This window comes from Pterocles gutturalis, unplaced genomic scaffold, assembly GCF_000699245.1.
Source record: "Pterocles gutturalis isolate BGI_N339 unplaced genomic scaffold, ASM69924v1 scaffold1892, whole genome shotgun sequence".
NCBI lineage: Eukaryota > Metazoa > Chordata > Aves > Pterocliformes > Pteroclidae > Pterocles > Pterocles gutturalis.
In genome coordinates, this window is record NW_010107671.1 from 51,920 (window position 1) to 75,719 (window position 23,800).

General features: G+C 53.5%; 1 protein-coding gene across 1 annotated transcript in view; it reads right to left on the bottom strand.

Moving 5' to 3' along the window:
- Window positions 1-3,372: 3,372 nt before the first annotated feature.
- Window positions 3,373-23,800, bottom strand: part of COL6A1 (collagen, type VI, alpha 1) — a 23,742-nt gene continuing 3,314 nt past the window's right edge. The window contains exons 4-35 of the mRNA XM_010088180.1: window positions 23,535-23,694; window positions 23,210-23,332; window positions 23,098-23,118; window positions 22,904-22,924; window positions 22,759-22,803; window positions 22,438-22,491; window positions 21,584-21,628; window positions 21,453-21,479; window positions 21,066-21,092; window positions 20,920-20,964; window positions 20,626-20,679; window positions 19,838-19,900; window positions 19,336-19,398; window positions 19,112-19,165; window positions 18,988-19,023; window positions 18,756-18,818; window positions 16,564-16,626; window positions 12,759-12,821; window positions 12,211-12,273; window positions 11,692-11,742; window positions 11,570-11,605; window positions 11,022-11,084; window positions 10,476-10,541; window positions 9,745-9,780; window positions 9,437-9,473; window positions 8,545-8,553; window positions 7,540-7,673; window positions 6,381-6,490; window positions 5,902-6,085; window positions 5,503-5,677; window positions 4,916-4,945; window positions 3,373-4,181 (exon numbers count right to left, since the gene is read on the bottom strand). Coding sequence (XP_010086482.1) covers window positions 3,571-4,181; window positions 4,916-4,945; window positions 5,503-5,677; window positions 5,902-6,085; window positions 6,381-6,490; window positions 7,540-7,673; window positions 8,545-8,553; window positions 9,437-9,473; window positions 9,745-9,780; window positions 10,476-10,541; window positions 11,022-11,084; window positions 11,570-11,605; window positions 11,692-11,742; window positions 12,211-12,273; window positions 12,759-12,821; window positions 16,564-16,626; window positions 18,756-18,818; window positions 18,988-19,023; window positions 19,112-19,165; window positions 19,336-19,398; window positions 19,838-19,900; window positions 20,626-20,679; window positions 20,920-20,964; window positions 21,066-21,092; window positions 21,453-21,479; window positions 21,584-21,628; window positions 22,438-22,491; window positions 22,759-22,803; window positions 22,904-22,924; window positions 23,098-23,118; window positions 23,210-23,332; window positions 23,535-23,694 — 2,632 coding nt within the window. The 3' untranslated portion in view covers window positions 3,373-3,570. The remainder of the gene's footprint in view (window positions 4,182-4,915; window positions 4,946-5,502; window positions 5,678-5,901; window positions 6,086-6,380; window positions 6,491-7,539; window positions 7,674-8,544; window positions 8,554-9,436; window positions 9,474-9,744; window positions 9,781-10,475; window positions 10,542-11,021; window positions 11,085-11,569; window positions 11,606-11,691; window positions 11,743-12,210; window positions 12,274-12,758; window positions 12,822-16,563; window positions 16,627-18,755; window positions 18,819-18,987; window positions 19,024-19,111; window positions 19,166-19,335; window positions 19,399-19,837; window positions 19,901-20,625; window positions 20,680-20,919; window positions 20,965-21,065; window positions 21,093-21,452; window positions 21,480-21,583; window positions 21,629-22,437; window positions 22,492-22,758; window positions 22,804-22,903; window positions 22,925-23,097; window positions 23,119-23,209; window positions 23,333-23,534; window positions 23,695-23,800) is intronic.

Sequence of the window (23,800 nt, forward strand, 5' to 3'; positions counted from 1 at the left end):
CAAGAGCTAACTAGGCAGGGTATTTCTTTCTCACTTACCAGCTTACCTCTCTTATATCACTTTTTGCTCTGTCCTTTAGGATTGCAGTCCCACAGTGCTGTCCCAGCCTGTTGCTTTTTCTGCATTTCTTGTAGGGTACATGGCTCTAGAAGTCTTACCACGTTGGTAAAGTGACCTCAGCGGCCCCCTCCTTCCCCATCTGTCACCTTCCCATGAAGAGCTGTGAATCAGCATTGCCTCAAATAAGGAGAACTTAGTCAGAGGAAAACAGAGAAATGTGGCCCAAATTCTGTTGTCGTTACATAAACCCCCTCACTGAACATCTGGAGAACATCTGAAGTTTAACAAAGCAGGCCCGCAGGCAGAAGCATTTTTGACCTTCCCTGTAATGGAAGCATAAAAATCAAGACTGAAAAGAAGGGAGTAAATATAACCAGAAATGGAAGACAGAACGGGTCCAGCATATCAGGGCTGACTTTGGCCCAAATGCCCAAAAAGGGCTCCTGCAATCCTGCCTGGTCAGGGCACAAGCGTGGGGAGAGACCAGGCAACGCACCTAAACACAAGGCATTGGGCACTGCTGGAAAACCACTGCTCCTGGGGAAGCCAGCTCTTCACCAGGCTCTGTTCAAAACTGCATTTCCTCTGGGCAAACTGGAATTTAAAGGGAATGCTTAGATATTTCTCGTGGGGAAAACTGACAAACACTCCAGAGCTGAAGCTTGGAAACCAACTCCCCTTTTTTTTTTTTTTTTTTTTCTCTTTTGGGATTTTCTTCCCCTTTCAGTAAAGAGAAAAAGCAAGGACATGACTTGGGGGGGTGGAATGCACATGGAAGAAAGAAAAATTCCTCCTGCCACCTTCTTTTGTCATTTTATTTTTTTTTAGCAGAAAGCTGTAAACCAGCCCAAAGTCAGAGAGAGCTTTTCCCAGGTGTCTTTTGCATCCCTGCATTTGACATGGCCCCACTGGGGTGTCTGGGGGGAATACCTCCAGAAGGGTGCAAGAGCTGAGGGGGGGGGAGGGGGGGGCAGCCCCCTTTTCCACCCCTGCCTTGCTGGCAGCAGTGCATCCTGTTGGCTGGGCAGCCCTAGCAGTAGGTGACACACCTAGTGCTTGTCCCTGTCATGCGCTCTTCATTCATGGATGATTCATGGGGGCCATTAAGAAATATTTCTTGAGCTGTAACAATAATCGCCTTTCTTAGGGCAGATGGGAAAGCATTTTTTCCCCAACTTTGCAGAGAGAGGAGAGTGAGACATCTGATACAAACGGCAGCCACCCGCAGAGCCTCCCCAGAGGTGCTCCTCAGACTTTCCAGCTGTGGGTGAGGTGTCCCTGGTGCTGTGGGACGGCCAGGACAGAGCATGACTAAGAGGACATGAGGCAAGGGGAAGCAAGGCAGTGCCTCTCTGTCCCAGAAACAGGATGTGAACGTGGTCCACTGTCTGGGGAGTAAGTGACTTTGCGTGTATCCACAGCAAAGGGTTGCAAGGCCCTGTGAGCTTCCCCAAAGACAGGCACCTTTTAAAGCTGTCTTAGGACATAAAACAAATGCCTGGGGAGCCCCGAGCCTGGCAAAGCTGGGTGAGATGTCCGATAGCTCCAACACTGGCCCTGTCTGCAGAGCAGCATCCCCACGAGCCTGGGAAATGAGGAACTAAGGGAAGATGCTGAACATAAAAGCAGAAAGCAAATGCAGCTTACCTCTTCACCTGATGATCACCATCCCTCTGCACCTGGTCTTCTGGAAACAGCAGGACCTACTTGTGTAGAGTTTTTTTAATAACCAGATGGCAAATGGAAGCTGTGTAAGCACTTCCTATCTTTCAGAGCTCGGTGCTGTTCTCATACAATTTTTAATGCACTATTTCATAAATGAAGAGAATTCACACTATTTCTCAAACCCATGGCATTCAATAATAGCCAGATTTGTGATGCAAAAGCAATAGATCTTTCTTCTATCCCTTACAGTTTTATGTGAGAAGTTCTGCTGATGTTGTCCCAGATCCCAGCAGCCTCTATTTTACCAAGTGACTTTCTGAATTTCAAGAACTCTGAATGTTCAACTCAGACAAACTTCCAATGAGATTGTGGAAAACAATTTATTTGACAAATTTCTGAAGTGGACAATTTTAGTAGAACATAGGCATAAAATAAAACTAACTTGTACAATGGTTTTTTTGGATACAAAGTAAAGAGTTTGGGATGCCAATACCTGGCAATCACTGCTGCTTTCTCAGAAGTGCATGAATTCATAGCAAGAGCACCAATGGAAGCACTGAAACAAAACCTCACCCAGCCGAACCACATCTTCAGCGTGGTCCTGGAAACAACTGTGTAAACACCAAGGGCCCACGTCACCCACGCAGCGATAGCACCTTTGTCAGTATATCCATAGGGTGTGAGTCAAAGCCCCTGGCAGATCATGGCAGCCTTTCCCTTGACTTTGCTGGGCTGTGGATGAGGCCCTAATTCAATATATCGTGCAGTTAGTGGGTTTCCCTAGGGCCCAGGTGCCTAACTCTGAGATGGTCCTATAGCAACTGCACACCCAGAGAGCTCACTGGGAATTAGACAGCTTGGCACTTTTGAAAAAAGTATTAAAAAAATATATCCCACTAACTGGGCTCAGAGAGATTTTCCAGAATGGAGTTTGGACCATAACACAAGTCATCAAGTTATTCATGAGGTTCCTGGTTTCACTGTAGGAGCATGAGATCAGTTAGTGAAGGAGTGCAGTTATGTAGGTTCTTCTAGGGTTTCCCTCCATCCCCAATGGCTGCTGTCCATCTTCCCCTTGGTCGGTGCACAGCCCCTCTGCCTTGAATGGGAGTGTCAGTGCTGAGGGATGCTCCACCACCCATCTCCACCCCAGCCCTGGGAAGTCAGTGCCCCATCCCATGGCACGAGGCCAGAGATCCTTCCACCCAGCTGGGATAATGAAGTCCAGCCCTCGCCCCCCACCAGGCATAGGAGATGTGAACCAAACTCACCAGCCATGACAATGATCCCCTCTCAAAGCTTGCTGAAGTGTTGAACATTTCACTTGAAGCATAGCACTGGGTTAGGACCATTGTGACCTGGGCAAGTGCTCAGGTGATGTATGAAGGAAAGAGGCAAATGAACAAAAACCTCCTGTATCTGAAAAGAGCATCATCAGCCTTATGAGACCAGGCTAGTCCTTAGTGGTACAAAATTCCTCAACCTGATTCTTTCTTGGCAAAAAAACAAAAAACAAAAAACAAAAAACAAAAAACAAACCAGGATGAGATTACTGTTGGTGTTCTGGCAGCTTATTGCTAGGTGTGCTTGTGTTTGCCTGCTGTGGGGAGGGAAAGGCAGTCATGGGCAGGGAGGGAGGTCTGAAGCTGACAGAGTAGAGATGCAGATGATGAAGCAGAGGGAGAAGAAAGGGGACTCTGTACAGCCAGGCTGTGGCATTATGGCTATCTGCAAATTCCTCAGGTTGGTCAAGAATACTGTTAATTTTTTTTGTTTGTTTTGTCGGCTTTTGTTTTCAGACGAGACAGAAACAGGCATGGCCTCAGCAGAAACCCACCCAGATGCTCAGTCAACAGCTATCTTCCTGGAGACAGTTTGGTAGAAGACACCACGCAGCAGAGAGGTATAGTCGGGCACACGGAAGAGGTGGCGCTCCCCGTAGACCACATCATAGTCTGCGCTCTTCCCCGTGACCAGGACACGGATGTTGGGCTCGTTGGGTTGGCTGCCCACCGCCAGCACATAGATCTCAATGCCAGCCTGCTGAGCTTCCTGCACAGCCCTCTCAATGGCCCTTGCAGTGATACCTTGAGAGTTGCCATCAGAAAACAGCAGCACCCTCTTCTTCGCCCCAGCACGGGAGGACCGCTGGTACAGCCCTGTGATGTACCGCAGGGCAGCGTTGACATCCGTGGCATCGTTAATAAACTCCATGTTGTCAATGGCTTTGGCAATGACCGTGTAGTTGTACTGGAACTGAGCTTCCACTTTCTGCTGGTTCCTGCCGCTGTACTGGACCACCGAGACACGTACGGAGTCGTCGGCAGGCTTGCCAGCCTCCAGGAACCGCTCCGCCAGCCGCTTCACGAACTTCTTGGTGGTCTCAAAGTTCTTGCTCCCCACACTGGTAGAGCTGTCCACCAGCAGTGTGATGTCTGCTGGCCCGGCGAAGGCGACTGCAAGGGGAAAGGCCCAGGGCTCGTTACATTGCATTTCTCCTCCTGCCTCTTCCATGGAAAGCCGGTGAAGTCACCGGCTGTCTCTCAAGCTTCCTGCCTTGCCAGACTTGGGAAATCCCCAGCCTCTGGCTATTTGCTAGTTTGGTTTCCCCTACCCCAGTGCTGTCCTACACTTGTCCTTTTACCCTGTCGTTCCTTCTTTTATTTGGTTGCATTCCCAGGTACTTATCTGGCTTAGATAATCTAGTGACTCTTGCTGCTTAAATACTGCACGTGTTTTCCTTGACTTACGCGCCCTTGCATGTCTGGGGAAGCACTTCATCTCCCGAGACTGGCTTCTTTCCATGATAAGTCTGAGGATTGTATACATTTCTGACTTGGAGGTGCACCCGAATAAGTGCTGATTTTCACTCATGCTCCCACCACCACACAGCAATTGACCTCATTACTGGCCTCACCTAAAGCCTGTGAGGGTTAAATCTGGCACAACCCCCTTTGTAGTTTTGCAGGTCCAAATAACCAACTTTCTAAGCTTTTCCCCCACGTGCTTTGGGCTGGTGAGTGTATGAGAGACCCTGTGAGTGTCCAGCCAGGCTTGCTCACTTTTCCAACCCAGGAGCCCCCCTGTTGCAAGAGGTCTCCAAGCAATGCATTCCCACAAATGCAAACTCCCACTTCCTCCCCCACAGCACCCACAACCTCTTAGTGTGGCACAAGGAGTCAATACTCACTTGGGCAGGTGTAGTCTGGACATTTCTTCTCTGTTAAGAAAATCAAAGAGAGTAGCGTCACCGGCTCACCCAGGAAAATGACTACAGCACAGCTTCCCATAGAGACACAGCAGGGACAAATGCTCACCTTGGTGACAGCCACATGGTGCAAGGCGCTGTGCAAAGGCTATAAAAGTGCACCAGAAAGTGCAGAGGTGTATGCTTGGAAAATGCTGCGGACAGAGATGTCCTGCAGCAGGAGAGGACTTGGACCTGTCTGCAAAGTGTTCTAAGACACTAGACCTCCTTGTTCCTTATTTATAGAATCACAGAATGGTTTGGGTTGGAAGGGACCTGAAAGATCATCGAGTTCCAACCCCCCTGCCATGGGCAGGGACACCTCCCACTAGCCCAGGTTGCTCAAAGCCCCATCCAACCTGGCCCTAAACACTTCCAGTTAATTTAAATAAACCTTGACTGCCATTCTCTTTCCTCAACGTCTGCTTAAGTGCATGACTACGGGAAGGCAGGGAGGGCAGCCTGCATCCCTCACTCTTGGCAATATTCACTACATTCCTTATTGCCTCCAGCCACAACCTCTCACCCACCTTGGCAAACATACGAGGTGATGTTCTGCAAGAAAGTGTCATCCAGGAGCTCCGCGTAGTTGTCCCTTTGAATGGACAGCCCTGGCCTGGTTGGTCTGCTTAAACAAGCGATGTCATTCAGGTGATCTGGATTTGGGGGGTTCCGGAAAATGTCACCTATCCCAAGTGAAACCACCTGCGGGGAAGTCAGATTCCATCACCTGATGCAGTCATTATCTAACACATTAATAAACTTGAGTTCCCATCACTTTGTGAGAGTTCTTCTAGTGACACATGTTCCCCCTGCCCTAGCCTTTGGGCAGCAAAAACATTGAGACCCCCAGAGACCCTGTACTACTCTGATGCATGGCTGCTGCGTGGCAGTTCCCCGCAGGCAGGGTGCTTTCTCCATCGCCTTACCGGGGTGACATCACACAGAGAGTTGAGCGGGGTAGGGTCCCGCAGCGTGTCGGAGCGCCCATCCGTGATGACGATGGCAACGCGCTTGTCAGAGGTGAATCTCTGCAGCAGGTTTTCCCTGGTGAACTGCAGGGCTTCTCCGGTGTAGGTGCCCCCAGCTATCCATTTCAGGTTCTTGACTGCCCTGCAAGCACAGACACCCGTGAGCCTGCAAGCCCTGCCCCATGAATCCTGAGGGAGCTCCTGGGAACACATATCTCACTGACACGCTTGCGAGGCAGGGCAACATCCCTGCACAGGGCTTTGGGTGTAAAACTGGCAAGCTCCTTGTCATCACCACCACCTATGATGCCACTGACCACTACTTCCCACTAAAGAACATTTAACATCCTTGCAGTTGCAGGAGCTGCTGGCCTGGAGATGAGTAGGTGTCCCCAGGTCAGGTCTTTGCACAATGCGCCGAGACCCCCCAGACTCACTGTTTGAGCGCCCCGATGTTCTCTATGTTGGCATCCCCCATGGCCACCAGCTCCTGCGTGTTGTCATGGCTGTACTGCACAACGCCCACACGGGACTCCCCAGGTTCAAACTGTTGGGAAAAAAAGCAAAAGCCAGGTACACCTCCAGGGGCACTGGAGAGCTCAGATATCCTGCTGGTGGTTTCGTGCTGAACACCTTCATGGCAGGCTCTGCCACCCCTCCTCTGCCTTATTCCTGGCAGAAGGAGCCCCAGTAAGAGTGGATGTACAAGGGGATCAATTTGGTGAGCCAGTGAGTGGAACAAGACCCAAACCCACGTTTCCCAGCTCACTGGTCTCAACACAAACCAATGGCCCTGGTGGGTGGCTTAGATATTTTTTCAAAACTTCTGTTTTGTTGCCCTGCTCTAGACTTTCAGGCTTTTACTGGCTCTTTGCTAGCCAAAGAGACCCGTGCATGCCCACACAAGTGTCCAAGGGCAAGTTGTCAGGGCTTTACAGCCTGTGTGCTACAGATGTGTCTGGTTATACTTTAAGGAAAGAGGGTATCCCAGACATCCCTTCCAAATCACAGTGGTAAATGGAATTTCCCACACACAGCAAGTTACTAGGGTAGAGTTAGGAGAGTAAGCATGTGTCCCTCTTCACACTGGAAGACTCACAACTGGGAGAATACTGGGCTGCAAAGATCCTCTTTAGTAGTGTGATGAACTGGTTACCAAAATCCAAGCTTGGGAGCAGACGGGTGCCTGTGGGGCTGGCCATCAGGGAGGCAGGGGGAGTTGCAACACACCTCATGTATTGTTTACTCCAGCCACCTGAAATGCTCATCAGGACAAGGAAGAGACCGAGACACTGACTGATTAGGCAAATGCTTTATGAGCTATCTGCTCTGGGACATGGAGGAAGAGTTCACAGCCACAGCAGGCAGAACCCCTTTGCTCAGAAAGAGTGAAACGTCTGTATTTTGGGACAAAAAACTGCTGTCTCATCTCCATCACAATGAATCTGGCAGGAATAAAGACCCACTCCAGTTCTGCCCTTGAAGCTGAGCCTCCTGAATGCTCTGTAGAGCAGAGGCAACTCACAGTTTTTCTGCCTGCACTGAAAAAAAAGTGAGTGTACAGAAGCATATCCCAGCACTCAGAGGAAATCTCACCTTCACACGCTCGTCCTTGCTCAGGCGGTCAATGACTTTGATGATGAAGTCTTTGGCAATCTGGAAGTTCTGCAGGCCGATGCTCTCCGAGCTGTCCAACACGAAGAGGAGGTCGACAGGACCGCAGGTACACTCTGCAGCAAAGCACAGGAGCAGAGGGGCTCGTCTTTGCTGTCTGAGCGGCATGCCGCACATTTTGCGGGGAGACATGGCCAAGCACACAGCTGATGTCTGCTGTTAGTCCTGCCCAGGTGGGTGCCTGCGCCCTATCTGCCCACAAAGCACAGTGTAAAATAAAGCAGTAAAACAGCTGCATAGGAGACTTGAGACTCAGCTAACTAATTTTTCTATTTGCATTTTGCTCAGCACCCCCTTATAAGACACAGACCATTTCCAAGTTCTGAGTACCCTTAAGACACCCAGCAATTATTCCAAAACCCATTTCCTCATAAGCCTTCTCACTTCTTCCATTCACCCAGCCCAGGAGGACAGAGGTGACACTGGTGGGCTGGAGGAGGCTGACTCAGCTTGCTCCCCTCTTTCCTATGTCTGAAGAACATAATGTGCCCTTGGCTCTTCCTTCAAGCTTTTGGACTGCAAACTCATCCCGTCAAGAGAGCATCAGAGAAAAAAATCCCAGCACATTTCTCTGCAGACCAGCACAGGATTTGGGAGGACGAAGACAGAGTTGGAACCACAGCATGCCCTGAAATACTTATTGTAGCTACAAAAAGGGTGGAGAAAATCCTCCTGCAGCTTTGCTGGCACAGGGCACCTCGACAACAGTTTTCCAGTTGCAGGACCCAGCCACAGCAGCCTCCAAATCTGCACAGCACCCTTGGAGAGAGCTCAGCACCCTCCCTTGCCTCGTGCATGCTCAGTCCTCCCTCCTGGGCTCTTGCTGCATCTCTGTAGCAGAAGGCAATGAGCAGGGAAAGGAAGGGGTGCATGCAAGCAAAAGGGCTAGCAAATGTTTGCAGAGCAACTTTGCCAGGTAACACTCACCGCAGCAAGCTAGAGGAGAAGGGAGAGAAATAGAGAACATTAAAACTCTGGACAAGAGGATGTTTCATACACTAACACAGATTGCAGGTCTGTGTTTCTGCAAATCCAAAGGCAGCCGGTCCCGACAACTCAAGGTCCTGGAGGTTTCCCTCCTATTTTAAATATCCAGATCTACCTTTTGTTTCACATTGTGATGACCTGACCTGGAGCACCTCGTGCAGCAGAACTCTTGTTTCTGCACACGCTGATGCATTCTTATTTAAATAAAAATAAAAGCTAATCCTGGAGGGATTAAGTAAATCACCAGAGTATGGAGCTCAGACCCAGTTCCCTAAGTACCCTGTGTCCTTCCAGCACTTCAGTACTGACCCTGGGCCAGAAACCCTTTGCAGCACGTGCGTACTGCCGCTCCCCACTGCAGGACAGCCCACAACAGACCTTCCCTTTCCCAAGGGCGAAAGTCAGGCCCTACTATTTAAGAAAAAAAAATAATTGTAAAAGCAGCCCGCACAAAGATTTTACACAGCTTTGCTTGTTATTTCCCTGTGTATGCACAGAGCCACATTTGCAACAAACTGGTCTACAGCACACTCACGCGAAACGTGGCTGCACAGCGTACTCCAGGGATGGAGCTGGGAGTCCCTGGGTCAAGAGAAGGGATACAAAAGATGTGTCTCATCTTGGTTCCTGTCCCAGCTGCAGGGAGGACATCCCACGCCTCCCCCAGCTCATTCACTTAATTGTGACTAGTGGAAGGGGAGCGATGCCCATGGCATCCCTCTGCATGCTGCCTGGGGACAGCCCTGCTACCCGGGGAGCCAGAGAAAAAGCAACAGCCTCCCCCTCAGCAAGGAGCTGAGCAGGGCAGGAGGAGCGGTACAGGGATACTCACAGCACATCTTCATGATGATGTCCAAGATTTCACATTCCTGAAAACAGAGGTGGAGAAATGTTTGAATAACAGTGAAGGCAGCTACCCACCACCCTCACTGCTGCTTTTTGCCCCCAAAGCAGGTCCTGATCTGGAAAGGAGTGATGTGCAAGCAGGCTGTACTACCGAGGGAACCGCCTGGTGATGGACTGGCTCCACCCAGGAGCACAAGGCTCCTCCAGCAGTGACCCCCTCCCAGGTGCTGTCATACGGGACAGGGCAAGCACAGACCAAGTAAGCAAGCAACGCCCTGATCTTGTCCCACTCACATCTGGTCCTGGAGGCCCCACAGGTCCTGGTGGTCCCTGTCAAAGAGAAGCAGGGAGAGAACAGTCACCAGAGCAGCCAGTCCTATCTGAGGCATACTCTGCCGGTGTCTTGCTAAGCAATGCAGAGTATGGAAAAGTCTCTTGGCTTCCCAGTTGGTGGGCCCTGCAGTGGCTTTGAGCAGGTACATCTGCTTGCTTGCACGATGCCCTGGGGCTGCACGGGGTGAGGGAAAGGACACCCACTTCCATACATGCCACACGTAGGCAAGCTCTTGTTGCAGGCAGCAAGCACACACAGAATGTGTGACATGGCTTGGCATTGCCCCCACAGCACCCAGGGGATGGATGGATGGATGGATGCCATTTGCTTGGGAGATGCCTCTCCTTTAGCCTCCAGGCCAACACGAGGCAATGCAAGCAAGTGGCGACTCAACACAAACTGAAACACTTTTCAGGTTCAGGATGGCCCCTCCAAAAGGCTTCTTGCCCTTCCTGAACCTGGTCATACGAGAATGCTTTGCTCATGAAGAAGCATGAGTGTCTGTATTTTCTGCCCTGATTTGGGATGAACATGGTTTCAGAGACCTGTGTACCAGCCTACAGCAGTGGGTTTGAAACTTCCTTGCTCCTGCCATGAGCAGGACCAAGCACAGCAAGCCTGTCGGGAGCTCCATCAGCCCGGCACGCCGTGCTCATTGGTGCGGTGTCACCCTGACAGAGCCCTTACTTACCGGGCGGCCTTCAGGTCCCCTGTGGCCCTTTGCTCCTTTGATGCCCCTGGGGCCAGGAGTTAGGTTCTGGAATGAAAACAAAAACAAAATCCACAAATCTGTGTGTGTTGGGGCACAGCACCTTCCTCTTCAGATGTCTGCTGAGCCTTGCTTAACCACAAAAATATTACCCAGGACTGTTGTACTCAACCAAGCGAATTAGGACTTGGGATGGACACTGGGAAAACCTCCCTCCACAGGCCAGTGGTGCTGCACAGCTGCAACCATTGGTGCTATCTGGAAGCATACAAAACCTTGCAGAGATGATACCCACCCTCAACCTAACAGATCTGGAGGTTTGCCAGCCATAAGCCATAGGACACAAAGTGGATATCTGGAGAGAGCTCCCCTTGCCATCAGACACTGCTCAGAAGCAAAGGGCACTTGCAGACTTGCAAAGTCTGATGGGCTCTGACCCACTGGCAAGGTCGTGTTAAGAGACCCAGCCCAAAGCTCCTGCACTGTGTTCACAGGGAAAGATGATTCAGCTTTACACAGGTTACTCACATCATTGCCAGGGTCTCCAGCTTCTCCTTCATCACCTTTAGGACCAACATAGCCTTTTGTGCCCTGAAAAATAGTACAGAAGAGACTCCTGTGTGGACAGCTGTTGATAACCTGGTGAAGTTGGTGCTGGCACGCGGTGACCTTGTGAGAGCTGGCTTGGGAGAGCAGCGAAGAGCAGCGTATGGGCTCCCTAACACCAAACTGCAGTGCTATTGAGGGAGAGGGCTTCTTGGGGGCTTTCACTGTTACAGCACCAGCCAGGTCCACCTGGGTGGCACTCCTTACCCCAAACTCTGGCCCCGGGGCTGCACTGGGGACACTGAGCCCAAGCTGCTGCCCTGGGGTGTTACAACCACTGCACCAAGGCAGGACACTTCCACCAGAAGCATCCACTGCAGGGAGAGGTTGGCAGAAGAAAAAGAGGGCTTTGGAGGAGCAGACTGCTTCAGGGACCCCATTTCACCATGCAGCTGAGGAAGAGGCTGTAGGAGCCAAACCACCGGCCAAGGGCAATTTCTGTTGGGCGTAAGAGGAAGCAGCATACTTACATTAATGCCAGGGTCACCTCTGTCTCCTGGCTGCCCCTGGGGATGAAGGAAAGGAAGTACGTTAGGTTGGACAAGCAGAAATAATGGTCTTACAGTCTCAAAGCAGCATAAAAAAAACGTACTGGGGCTCCTGTGAATCCAATCGTGCCGTTCCCAGGAGGGCCGTCCTCCCCCTGGAAAGGAAGGGAGAAATATGTGAGATAATGAAAAGCAGACCCCTTAGAGAGCATAGCAGCAGTATCCTGCCCTCCTTGGACAGTTTATCTCCGCAGCAAAATGTCTGTGCAAAAAAAATGTGACTGTTGGGTTGGACAATGGTGCAGGCAGGTAAAAAGGCCACCTTGCTCATGTGTGACCTGCACAGCCATGGAGAGGAGAGTGACACTGTCCCTCTCAGAGATTGGGAACAGACTGGGAAGTATCAGGTCTCTGTTGCTGGGAAGTACATCCCACAATATGGCTCTTTGAGCCTGCAGATGTGATGCATATTCAAGAGCAGGCTGCTTGCACATTTTCCCAGCATCTCAGCTGTGTATGAACGTAATTTCCGTTCTTCCTGAGCTGGATCATGCTTTGTGGAACCAGCCTGTTGTACATCCTTTCCACATGGCTTGCAATCCTCCCTAACAAATACCACTCACCCTTTCTCCCATCAGGCCAGGGTCTCCAGGCAGCCCCGGTGCTCCAGGCAATCCCTTTGGGCCCTGGAAGGAGCAGAAGCAGCAGTCAAGCATTGCACACCATCCTTTCAGCTGAGAAGACGATGCCTTCTGAGGCAACCAACTACCATGACGAGCCCATCATGAGAGGTGTTTTGCTCATACAAGAGCAATGCAAAGCCCACAGCTGGGCTTAGGATTCAGTTTGCTCCCTGCCCTGGGGATCAAATCTGCTGGCAGATTCAAGTGGCTGCCCTCAGAGAGCAGGTCCCCCACCTTCTGGGATGGGAAGCCATGTGGCTTGTGGTGTGGCTATACCTTCTCCACAAAACTGCCTCTGGGAGGTGGGGGGAAAGGCAGCCATGGCCTTAAGGATCCATAGAAAACACCTCAATGTGTCTGCCAGGAAGCTGCCACCTGAGTTTGTACCTACAACAGGTTTCCAAGATCTGTGGGATTTTGGGACAGCATCTTCTGGTCTTCCCTTCGTTCCCTTCCCCCAGAAGATGCGGTGATGAAGCAGCACTGACCTCATTGCCACGGGGGCCGTCATCTCCTCTGTAGCCCTTGGGTCCGGGGGGTCCAACCTCACCCTAGGGAAACACAAAGAGCTCTCATAACAGGAACTTTCTCTCAGTGCTGCTCCTGCCTGGAAGGGCTGGTCCCTTCATTTCATGATGTGGTGGGTGGGGGCATCTTCCTTGTGCCTCCCACCCACCGGTGAGTCACCTCCTCCTGGGTCAGCCTCACAAGAAAGGACCCATTGATGGGGGTTAACACAGGTGGGGAAATGCTTCAGCAGCTGTGCCTGGCTGCCCCCGGTACCTCCCTGCCTTCCCCTGCCTGCACGCTCCCTTACGCCCTGCTTTCTCTGCAAAGCCCGGTCGGAGGCAGCCCTGGCCAGATCCCTGCTGAGCACAAGCCAAAACAAGAAGCTTTCTGGTCCAAGGTGTGACACTGCAGGCATGGGCTGAACACCACATGCTTTCGCTGGCAGCTGGGCTGCAGGAGGGAGCAGGCTCCCAGCATTGCCCTGGAAACCATCGCTCTCCTCCACACCTTGGTCTGGTGACAGAGGACCTGGTGGGGAAGAGGACCAGGGAGGCAGGGACAATGCTTTATAGCAGCAAAGCACAGCTGGGTCGCACAGTGGCATCTCATGGTTCTGTGACAGAGGTGCCCCCGGGGCAGAGAATGGTCCTTGGTGGAGCATGTCAGCCTGAAGGTGACACAGACCTCCCTCCACAGAGACCCTCCCCACACCTCCGGGCTTGGACACATCTGGGTCACAGCCAGGCTGGCAGAGGCTGATTCATGGCTCCAGGGAATTTCTGTCCTCAAGAGCCTGCAGAGCACTGGCAGCGCGTGCTGGAAGGGAGCTGTCACTCTGCCACATCCCATCTGGGCAGGGGCCACTTGGTCCGTCAGCTGCAGGGCTAGCCAGAGACAGCCAGGGACAAGAGAGGAGGCAGGAGACTTTTTTTTTCCTCCAAGAGCTCCAACAGATGCCCAAGGGACCCCCTCCACCTTCTGCTGGGTGCCAACAGCCCTTCACATGGTTTACTTGCCAGGAGATTGGTAATGATGGTGGGTAACAATTGGGTAACAATGCTCTTACCCACAAGTCCAAATGCTTGAGCAAGGCAGCATCTCACGTGGAGCCAAGTGCACAACCAGTCCCCAGGTGATGGAGATAGAGTTAGGCAGAGAGCAAGCCGTGGTGGGGGAGAGCACTGGCTTGGCAATTGGCCCCTCCAGCACCGCTGCTGCAGGCAGCAGGCATACCAGTTCAAGACCCCCGACCTCCGAAATGTTTCCTGTGAAGGCAGCACTTGCTCAATGGTACCTGGGCTTCAGCATGGCAGCAGTGCATGCCCAAGAGCTTCCTCTGTATTTTCAGTGCACCAGCAGCACCTCTGAGCTCTGCCTCGGCGCGGTGGCTCAGCCTAGCCCAGCTTTGTAGCTGCTCTCTCACCGCCTGAAGGCTGAGGAAGCTGAAATCCCCTCCAGCTGTCATCTCTGCTCCTCTTTGCACGACAGCAGTTGGGAGAAGCTGGTGCCAAACATCCATGCACGCCGCACACACCCTTCTTCCAAGGAAAGGTGTACATGAGGGTGGACAGGACTTAAAATTACACAGGGCCGTGCAGAGCACTAAACTGCTCAAAGGCATGTGACCTTGTTTCTGCACAAAAGCCCAGGAGAGAGAAAGCTGGGAAGGAGGGATGGGAACTCATGATCGTTGACATCAGCCAAAGCTGGATCCACAGCACCCTTGGCTCATGCTGGCCATAACATGTCCTCACCGCAGAAATCCCTCACAGCCCTGGAGGAGTTTATGAAGACGCAGGATTTTGGGTCGGGAAATCTTTAGCAGCTCCCTGTCCACTACCTTTCTGGGCACAACAAGAACCGCAGGAGGGATAGGCACCATGGCTAGGAAGAGAGAGGGACCACCAAACCTGCCCATGAGGACCAGGGAAAGACCGTGCTGACCTTTAGCTTCTCTCGGATAGAAAGAGGATGAAAGGGAGTCACAGGTTAGCAGGAGCCCTTTCCCCTTGCCAAGAGAAATATGTTCCAAGAGCCAGAGCTTGCAGATAACACAGCTTGAAAAACACTTGTGTTTGCCAAAGTCCATCTCTTGCCCAAGCCCAATTACGCATTTATTTTTAATTTGGCCAAGCCAAAGCATTCTTCCTCAGCTGATGGAAAAAACGTCCTTGCTTTGCAACTGCTTTTGAAATCTCCCTGGAGCGGTGGAGACGCTGGGGCAGTCTCTGGTCTGGGGAAGCGTTGGAGCTGCTGCTGTAATGCTTCCCTCTCTGACAGGGCTTTGACTCAAGTTCAGTGCTGGGGAGGTAAAACCGGTATCCCAACGGGCTCAGTGACAGCAGGGAGACTGTTCTTTCTCCTTTCTCTGCCTCCTCCCCACCAGTGAAGGCTGGCTGGAGGCAGGATCTATCCCAGCCTGGCTCTCCACCATGCTTGCACAGCTTCAGCTCCCAGGCTTGCACCAGATCTCCACCTTAACTCTGTCTTCTTCTGCGCAGTCCTCCTCCTGCCTTGAACGTGGAATGAACCTCCACCACATGGAGAGCGGCTCCAGTCCTTCCTCCTTCGCTGGTGCCAGCCTGCAGCACTGGCCCATTACATGCGCACATCCAAAGAGCTGCCTTCCTACCAGGTCCACCTCCCAAAATGTCACCTCTCACGACAGCAGCGCCCAACAAGCCGGATGCTGCCGGATGCTCTTTGGTTGCGTCAGGAGCTCAGCTCAGCTACAGACAATCTGGACAATCCTCCTGTGTGAATTTGGTGCTCTTCACTAGCATGAGACAGGCTCGAGAGAAGCCCGACTCCAGGCAAGCACAACCCTAGCACAAGCATGTCCTCCCACCAGGCTGCGACATGGTGCAGGTCTGCCATGGGGGTCACCCATGCTGGGGATAACATGAACACAACAAGGACCCCTTCATGGCTGTCCTGCACTATAGATCTCCTTCAGGGGTCTTCAACACTTGGTTGACCATAAAGGAGTTCAAAAGCTGTCTCATCTTTGTCCACATGTGGGTCTCCATGCTTCATGCCTTGTGGAAGTCCTGCTGCACCAGCATGGGCACGCTTATCTCAATACTTCCCTGTATCTTGGGCTCCATCAAAACTCTGGTGGTATGGGTAGGAGGGGAGTTGTTCCACACAGCCTGGTCCAAGGGTGATGTCAAAGCATGTTTGCTCAGATGCAAAGACCCTTGTGACCACTGCAATCAGTAGCCAGCTCTGCTCTCCAGAAAGATCATGAGGTCTGAGATCTGGTCCTTGAGACACATGAGGACAAGTACACCCCACAGCAGGAAGGCCAGACCTTGCAGCAAGCAGACTTGGGACAGACTGTCTCTGCAGATGCCAAGGGTGTCAGGGACACCACTGAGGCCCCATCAGGCCATCCTCATTGACACAAGATGTCTCATTGACTCCTTTGACCGAGGTGAGCAGCGTTTGGCCCCAAGCCTGAACATTTTGTGTGTTGCTGCAGCTTGCACTTGCCAGTTTCCAAATCTGTCAGACATGTTGACATCTGTTGCCATGGGATTTGGGAAATGGCGTGGAGGTTGCTCTGTCCCCAGCCCAACAGCCAGATCTCTGTTTTTTTAGCCCTGTTCATATTCTGGGTTCTCCTAGATGTCTCTGCCCTTCTTCAACAGCTTTGCTACCCACTCTGGAAGATGCTAACACCCCAAGATGCTCTGGCGTCAGTTAAGCCCCCCTACCCCATTCTCCCTGCTGCCCAACCCACTTCCACCTGAGATCTGGAAGGTTAATCCAAGCTCTTACCTGGTCACCAGGGGGTCCGAGGGGTCCTTCCCGCCCTTGGTCACCAGGTGGTCCAGGCTCTCCCTGAAAACACCCACAGAGGGCATGAGAAACTGAAAGAGGGACAGACATAGGCGTGCAGCAGGGAGCAGGGATGCAGTACTGATAGCACATGCTGGAGTGAAATGCAGTCATCCAAACAGGGAGGTTTTCAAGGCAGGTCCAGGAGTTGACTAGGAAAGTATCAGAGGTGTGGGAGAGAAAGACAGACTAGCGTGGTGACCTCAAAGCCAAGAAGATAGCCCTAAAAGGAAGACCTTCTGAAGAATGGGAGTGCTTGCCTCTGGATGACATGTTTCAGTCTGTTTTGTGCTAGAAAAGCAAATGCCTGGAGAGATTCATTTTACAAGGCTTCTGCAGATACACAGACCTGGCCCTGGCCCCAAAACCCCTGTAGTGGCTTTTCCCAGCCACACTCTGCAACCATGGCTCCTTGTCTAGGGCAGCTCCTGCTCTGGACAGTCTGCATGGAGAGGAGCTGCTGTCCCCATGCATGGGCAGAGACCTCAGGCTAGCAGCCTACTTCCTCCACCTCCTCTTCCTCCAGCCTGCCATTCCTGAGAAGCTACAGGAATTTCCAAGGAAATGAGCCAGCAGATGGGGAGGGACGTCCTCACCTCTCACTGCTGATGCTCTCCCATCTCCTTTGCTAACACTCAGCACTCTCGGCCAGGTTAGGGCTGTTTGCAGAGAACTGACAGCCCAGGAGAGCCAGGAAAGCCTGAGTCTGGGTGGTTTTGCACCCCAACAGCTCCAATAGAAGGAAATGCCCAAGTGCTGGACACGGCTTAGTTCCACTTTCACTTAACCATTACGGAAATGGACAGCCTTCCACCAGTCCAACAGAGCCACGTCCCAACAGGGCAGTGTACACCTTCCCTATCTACACCCAGGGCCAGGAGAGAGCAAGCCAGGGAGGCAAAAGGAGAACCAGGAGGCACGGCCCCCATCCCTGCAGCCCAAGGACTTGCTGCCAGTTCCTGGCAATTCAACAGAAAGCCTTCCCCCCTGCAAAGTGGAAGCATGACAGCTAAGCACAGAGCTTTGCACCTTACAGCCAAGCCACCCTTGAGATCAGCCAGCACTAACTGCTGCAAGGCAAGTATCTTTGCACGAGGTGTTGCTCTGCCTTCAGCCCTGGGATGTGGGGCCAGGCAGCCCCCAGCCCTTGGGGAAGAGAGGTGTTCAGAAACTTCCTGTGGCAGTCACACCTGACTTAAAGCTTTGAGGAAAGCGGTTGAAAACTTGGTGACCTAAAACTGTTGTCTGCAAGCTAGAAGCTTCCAGATGCCTAAGCCAAACAGTAAATATAAAACACAATTTCCAAAGGGCCCTGAGCGCTGGTGGAGACGTTTCTGGCGAGGTTACGCAGCCTCGTGCTTGGACTAAAACTTGGAAAGAAGCAGCCCATCGTCTGCTGAACAATTTAACTCCGGGACACTGGCGTGCCTTCATGTCCCACGCACATCTGCCCTACACACCACGTGTGGCGGTGCTGCCGCTCCCCAAGCAGTAAACAGGAAGGGGGATGCTGCCAGCAGCCTCCTGCCAGAGCTGCCCCCTCCCCAGGGCAGCACCCCTCATCCCTCCTCAGTGTGTGTGGCACCTCTGCCACTTGCCACATGTTTGTCCTGGCCTGCTGAGGGCTCCTGCTTGTCCTTCCCACGCTCATGCTTGGTGACTCAACCCCAGCAGGCAGGAAAAACACTTTCCTAGTGACTCCCACCCCAAAAGGGGAGGAAAGGGTGTTCCCCCTCCTGTCTGCACCCACGCACGCTGCCCTGCTGCTAGTGGCACCTGTGCTCTCCTTCCTGAGCCACCGGTACCCCAGGCAGTTCCCAAGCACCCAGAGGAGGACACTTTGCCTCTTTCCTCTCCATCAGATGGTTTTTCAGCCACGAGGCAGGAGCTGACCAGCCTCTGCCTGCTCTTGGCTTGCTGGGCACGCTCTCCTCTGGGTTTTGGCTGTTTGGTGATTAGCATAAAGGGGCAATGGCAGGGCCCCCCTGGACTGGCAGGTGAAGGTACTGAGCTTGCCTGCTGGCCCACAGGCTGGTGGAGTTAGCCACTGGGCACCTATCTCCAGCTTCTGGCTGCCAAACATGGCCCTGTTTGCAAGCAGATGCCAAAAGCCACCCCGCGGTCGCAGTTACCGGCTCTCCTCTTGGCCCGCGGTCACCCGGCGAGCCCGGGGGGCCTCTTTCTCCATTGCTGCCCTGCAAGGAGATGGTGGGAACACAAAATCAGGACCTGCTTCCCATAGGAGCTAAGCCCACCTCTAAGCAGTCTCACCCCAGCCTTCCTCCTCCTCCTCCACAGGGCACCAGCCCCTGCCCCTGCCTGTGCCCTGCCAGCACGGTGCCTGGCAGCGGTGCCCTCGCTTACCCGTTCTCCAGGAGGACCATCTGGACCTGGAGCACCCTGGAGAGAAACAAGAAGGGTGGTCAGGCAGTAGGGATGGCTGGCAAGCACGCACAGGGGGCATTGTGGGCATGGGCAGAGGACTCACCTCATCACCCGTCTCTCCCATGGGTCCAGGCTCACCTTGGTTTCCAGGCGCGCCCTGCGTGAGCAAGCCACGGGGTGCAAATGGGACAAGTCAGCAGGTTTCAGAGCCGAGCCCTGTGCTCTTGCAGAGCCTCGGTGAGCTCTGTTTCACAGCCAAGGCTGGAGCAGGGGACCACTCCCTCTCACAGAGGGCAGAGGACGCTCACACGCAGGCATTTCACCCACCTTCTCTCCAGGGCTGCCGGGAATTCCCTGACGGCCGGGTTTTCCGTCATCCCCAGGCTCCCCCTTTACAAGGACACAAGGCACGTCAAGACTGCATCCAGCACCCAATGCTGGGTTTTGGCTCCCATGCTACAGAGGCTGTCAGGAGCCCCAGTGCACCCCAAGCCCCTTTCTGGGCTGCTGTCCATCCCGAGGGAGCTCCCCATCCCCACCAGATCCATCCACCACTCCACCCACCCAATGCAAGCCACCCTTCTGCAGCAGCTCCCCAGCATCTCAGGGATGCTCGTGCCAGGCTTGTGGGTACCCGCTAACCTTGGGCACACTGGGAGTCACACCGGCCAGATCTTACTGTGGGTGACAGGCAGTGTCCTCCAGCATGGATTTGCCCCCAAGCAGTTCAAGGAGACCAGCAATGGGTTCATTGCCACCTCTCCTTCTAGCAGGTGTGGGGGGGGCTCAGCACCTCTCCTCCCATGTGAGGCTGAGCAGAGTGGCTCACCTTTCCTCCCTTGGGTCCATAAGCACCAGGATCTCCTTTCGGTCCAGGTGGGCCTTGAGCTCCCTGTTGAAAACAAACACAACATCACTGAAAAACAAGCTGGCATCACAATCTGTGACAGACTGGGCATGGGCTGAGCAGCCCAGCAGGATGGAGAGGAGGTACGTGTACTTGGGAGCAATGTGAGGATGGCACGGCACTCTTGCACCATGGGTTGTGCAAGCAATGCTGCAGCCACGTTGCTGAAACACTGCAAAATTGAGTGTGCTTTTGTAGTTCAGAGGAAAAGGGCAGAAAAGGTAGTTGTTGGGCTGCTGCAGCTGGGCCGGGGTGATACTGGTGCCACCATGGATGTGTCATCCTGGGAGCATGGAAACAAGCAGAGAAACTGAAGAAATGCAGCATCAGAATACTGTTGTCCAGAGCCCACATTTTGTGGGTGGCTGGTCACAGCAGACTGAAATTGGTTAATTCTGGGCTCGCCTATCCAGCACTGAGCTCTTCTTTGCCGACTTCCCTGTGCTGAACAGCCTCCAGCCAAACACTCCCCCAGCGTGCAGCTTCCCAGGCAGCCCTGTGCAACGGGGACAGTTGTTTCCAGGCCAGGACAAAGCAGGCTGTCCTGGGGACACCCCCGAGGTGCCACACCTGGGATAAGCATTGTATATGTCCAAGCATGGCAACTCCCTCTCACAGCTCCCCTTTTTGGGGGGCTGCCCCTTTCTGTGTGCCATCATGGGAGACCTGCTGGTTCATCTGCATGCAAGGGGCACCCAGAGGGTACGTACGTCAAATCCGGGTGAGCCTTTGCAGCCAGGTAACCCGGGGTATCCAGCTTCACCCTGTTGGACAGACAAAGCAGGGGTCTGTGAGCAGTGCCCATGGGTAAGACCCCATCCATCACCCCAGAGACCTGAAAGGGACATCCCAGCCCTGTCCCTGGATGGCAGGTGAACAACCCTGCAGGGAGGGAGCCCCACTGCCCCACATGGGACACTAGCTTCATTCCCGGACCCCACAATAGCTTTGGAGGGGCAAAAACCAGGGTCCTCAGGAGAAGCAAAGTGCCCTCGGACATTTACCTTCATGCCGTCGATGCCATCGATTCCACGCCTGCCTTTCTCACCCTGAAATGAAGAACAGGGACCATGAAGAAGTGATTTCCAAAGACCCTTCTCCCCTTAGGCATCAACCAGAAAGGATAAATGGTGCAAAGACAGAGGCTGACCTTAGCTCCTTTGGCTCCTCTCGAGCCCTGCAAAGGGAAGGAGAGAGATGTCAGGTCCCTGTGCAGAGCAGATCCATCCCCCCAGCCACGCTGTGGTCCCCAGGCCAGCCTGGTGTGCAGGCATTCACCGTGCCCCTGCACACCGCCCATCTCTCCCGTTCTGCCTGGCTGTGCCCACTGCATGGTACTTCCCTGATCCCCCAGGCTGTGTCAGCTGCAGATTGGCTGATCCCATCAGATCCCTGCTCCTGGCACAGGCAGTGCAAGTAGAAGGGACAGATGTGTGGGCACATACCAGACCCTGACACCACGCAGCTGCAGGGGCAGCCCGGCTTAACCTGGCAGGGGCACACAGAGATGTCCCCTCAACATTCTTGCTGTCCTCACCTTTTCTCCTCGACTTCCTTTGTCACCCTAGAGATGAAAGGAGAGAGAAAAATAGGAGATTGAAAACACTCACAGCACAAAGCCTGTGGCCCATCTAGGAACCATGCCCCTGACCCTGTAGCCCCACATACCTTCATTCCTTGGTAGCCAACAGGTCCCATGTCCCCTGGCCTGCCCTAGAGGACAGAAACATGGTGTTACGGAGATGGATACTGTTCACCGCCATGGCCATGGGGTATCTTCCCCCCAGGCTCTCAGTGTGGGGCTCGGGCCCCAGCCACCACACCCTCCTGCAGGATGCTCTCCCATAACTCCGCTCCTTGTTTGCCCAGTCTGGGAGCATGGGATCATTGTGAAGGGCAGAACGGACCTGCCTTCACCTCCAGCATCTCCAGCCCTTCTTAGGGGTGAGGGAAACTGGGTGCTTGGGGACACATCATCAGGGATGAAAGGGAAGGGCAGAAAACCCTTGGGAAGGGAAAATGCATGACATGGGGGCTTCCCAGTTGGGAATGCACAAGATGAGTAACTGCACACTCAGGTGTGTGGGAGAAATACACATCCCAAAAATAACTATACCTAGTAAAAAAAAAAAAAGAAAAAAAAAAAGGGAGGAGGAGGGAAATAGTTTCCTCATGCTGTTAGCTTGTTATTTACCAAAGGTTTCCCTGTAACACTGCTGTGTTTGTCATGTCAGAGGACGCGGGAGGGAGCCCAGAGTCCACCCCTGGGCTGGCATACATGACTCAGAGACGTGTCCTCCAGGAGGAATGGCTATTTTGGGTGAGGAACAAGGAAGCCTTGTAGCAACAGAAGAGGGGGCCACCCCACCGCCTGCCAGGAGGGACAGCTGGCCATGACCCCACTGACTACCCCATGGAAACGGGGTGATGCAGGGCTTGGGAGGATGTGCCCAAGAGATCTGAACAGAAGTGGCCAAAAAATAGCCCCTGCACAGAGTCACCAGGGCCAGTCCGTTACTTACTGGTGCTCCAGCCTCTCCTTTCTCGCCTGGAAGACCTGGCTTGCCTCTTTCTCCCTGTAATTCAGGACAGAAATAAAGTTAGCTCATCATCCCCAGGAACAGAACGACAACCTGTTGAAAGGAGAGCAGGTGGGACGGTAGCAGCAACGCTCTGTGGATATAGGGAACAGATAATGCCAGCCACATGGTGTGGGTCCTCATCCACCTCTCCCTGGGACAGTGGTGGGGTGCCAAGGACCCAGCCCCATCAGTCTCTGAGCATCCCTGGTGAGCCTGTCCCACCGCCCCGGTCCTGCAGCATGATTTCAGCCAGTCTCTCACCTCATTGCCTGGGTCTCCGGGAGGTCCTGGGGGCCCTCGGGGAGGCTGCAGGAGAGAGATATGGGTCAGACCAGCCACAGAGGCACAGCCCAAGGCTGTGGGGATGGGAGGGAAGGAGACAGGGGCTCTCAACAGCCCAGCTCACCTGGCACTCGAAGGAGCAGCACTGCTCAGAGAGAAGGAGAAAACAGCATTAGAGGCAGCAGGCAGCACCAGGGCTGGCAGGGGCCAGGCAAGGGGCGGCGCTGTGACACCGAGCCCCTGCTTGGCTGAGGGTGACCCGCAGGGGACGGGCTCAGGCACAGGACTGGGGAGAGCAGGGCTCCAGGGGACACTCACCGATTGCTCCGTGTTAACTTTCTGCAAGAGAAGAAAGCAAAGAGAGGGGGTTTGAGAGCGAAGGGTGACCCTGCGGAGAGGGTGGGCTGGGGAGGGGATGAGTGATGCTCACAATCATGTCGATGATGGTGTTGATGGTTTCCTCCACGTCAAGTTCTCGGGTTGGCTTCAGGCTGGTGGCGGTGAAGTTGCGGCGGTAGGCATGGTCTGTGGCGATGATGTTGAGACGCTGGTCCTAGAGTTGGAGGGTGGGGAGGGAAAAGTGAGACCAGCGGGCACCTGTGCAGGACCCACCCCCAGAGACCACCCTGGAGACCTGCATCCTCCCTCCAGGGAGGGGCTCTGAGGGGAAATCGTGGCCTCCTTTGCTGCGCTGGGGGTCCTGTGGTCCCACTCCATGACCCCTGCAGGGAGCATCCCTGCTGCCTGGTCCTTACCAAGTGGTTGGGGGAGATTGCCACAGAGAACACTTTGATGCCCAGATGTTTGGCTTCATTGGCAGCATCATCCAGGCCCCCACAGGGCTCCTTGTACCCTTCCAAGGGGTGTCCATCAGTCACCACGATCAGGTATTTATTCTCCTTGTGATGGGAGCCACTGAAAGGGTTTAAACACAGGATTTAATGCTGCAAGGATTTCACAGATTTAGGTGGAGAGGAGTGGCTTGGGCACCTCCACACCCAGCACAAGCCCCAAGCAGTGG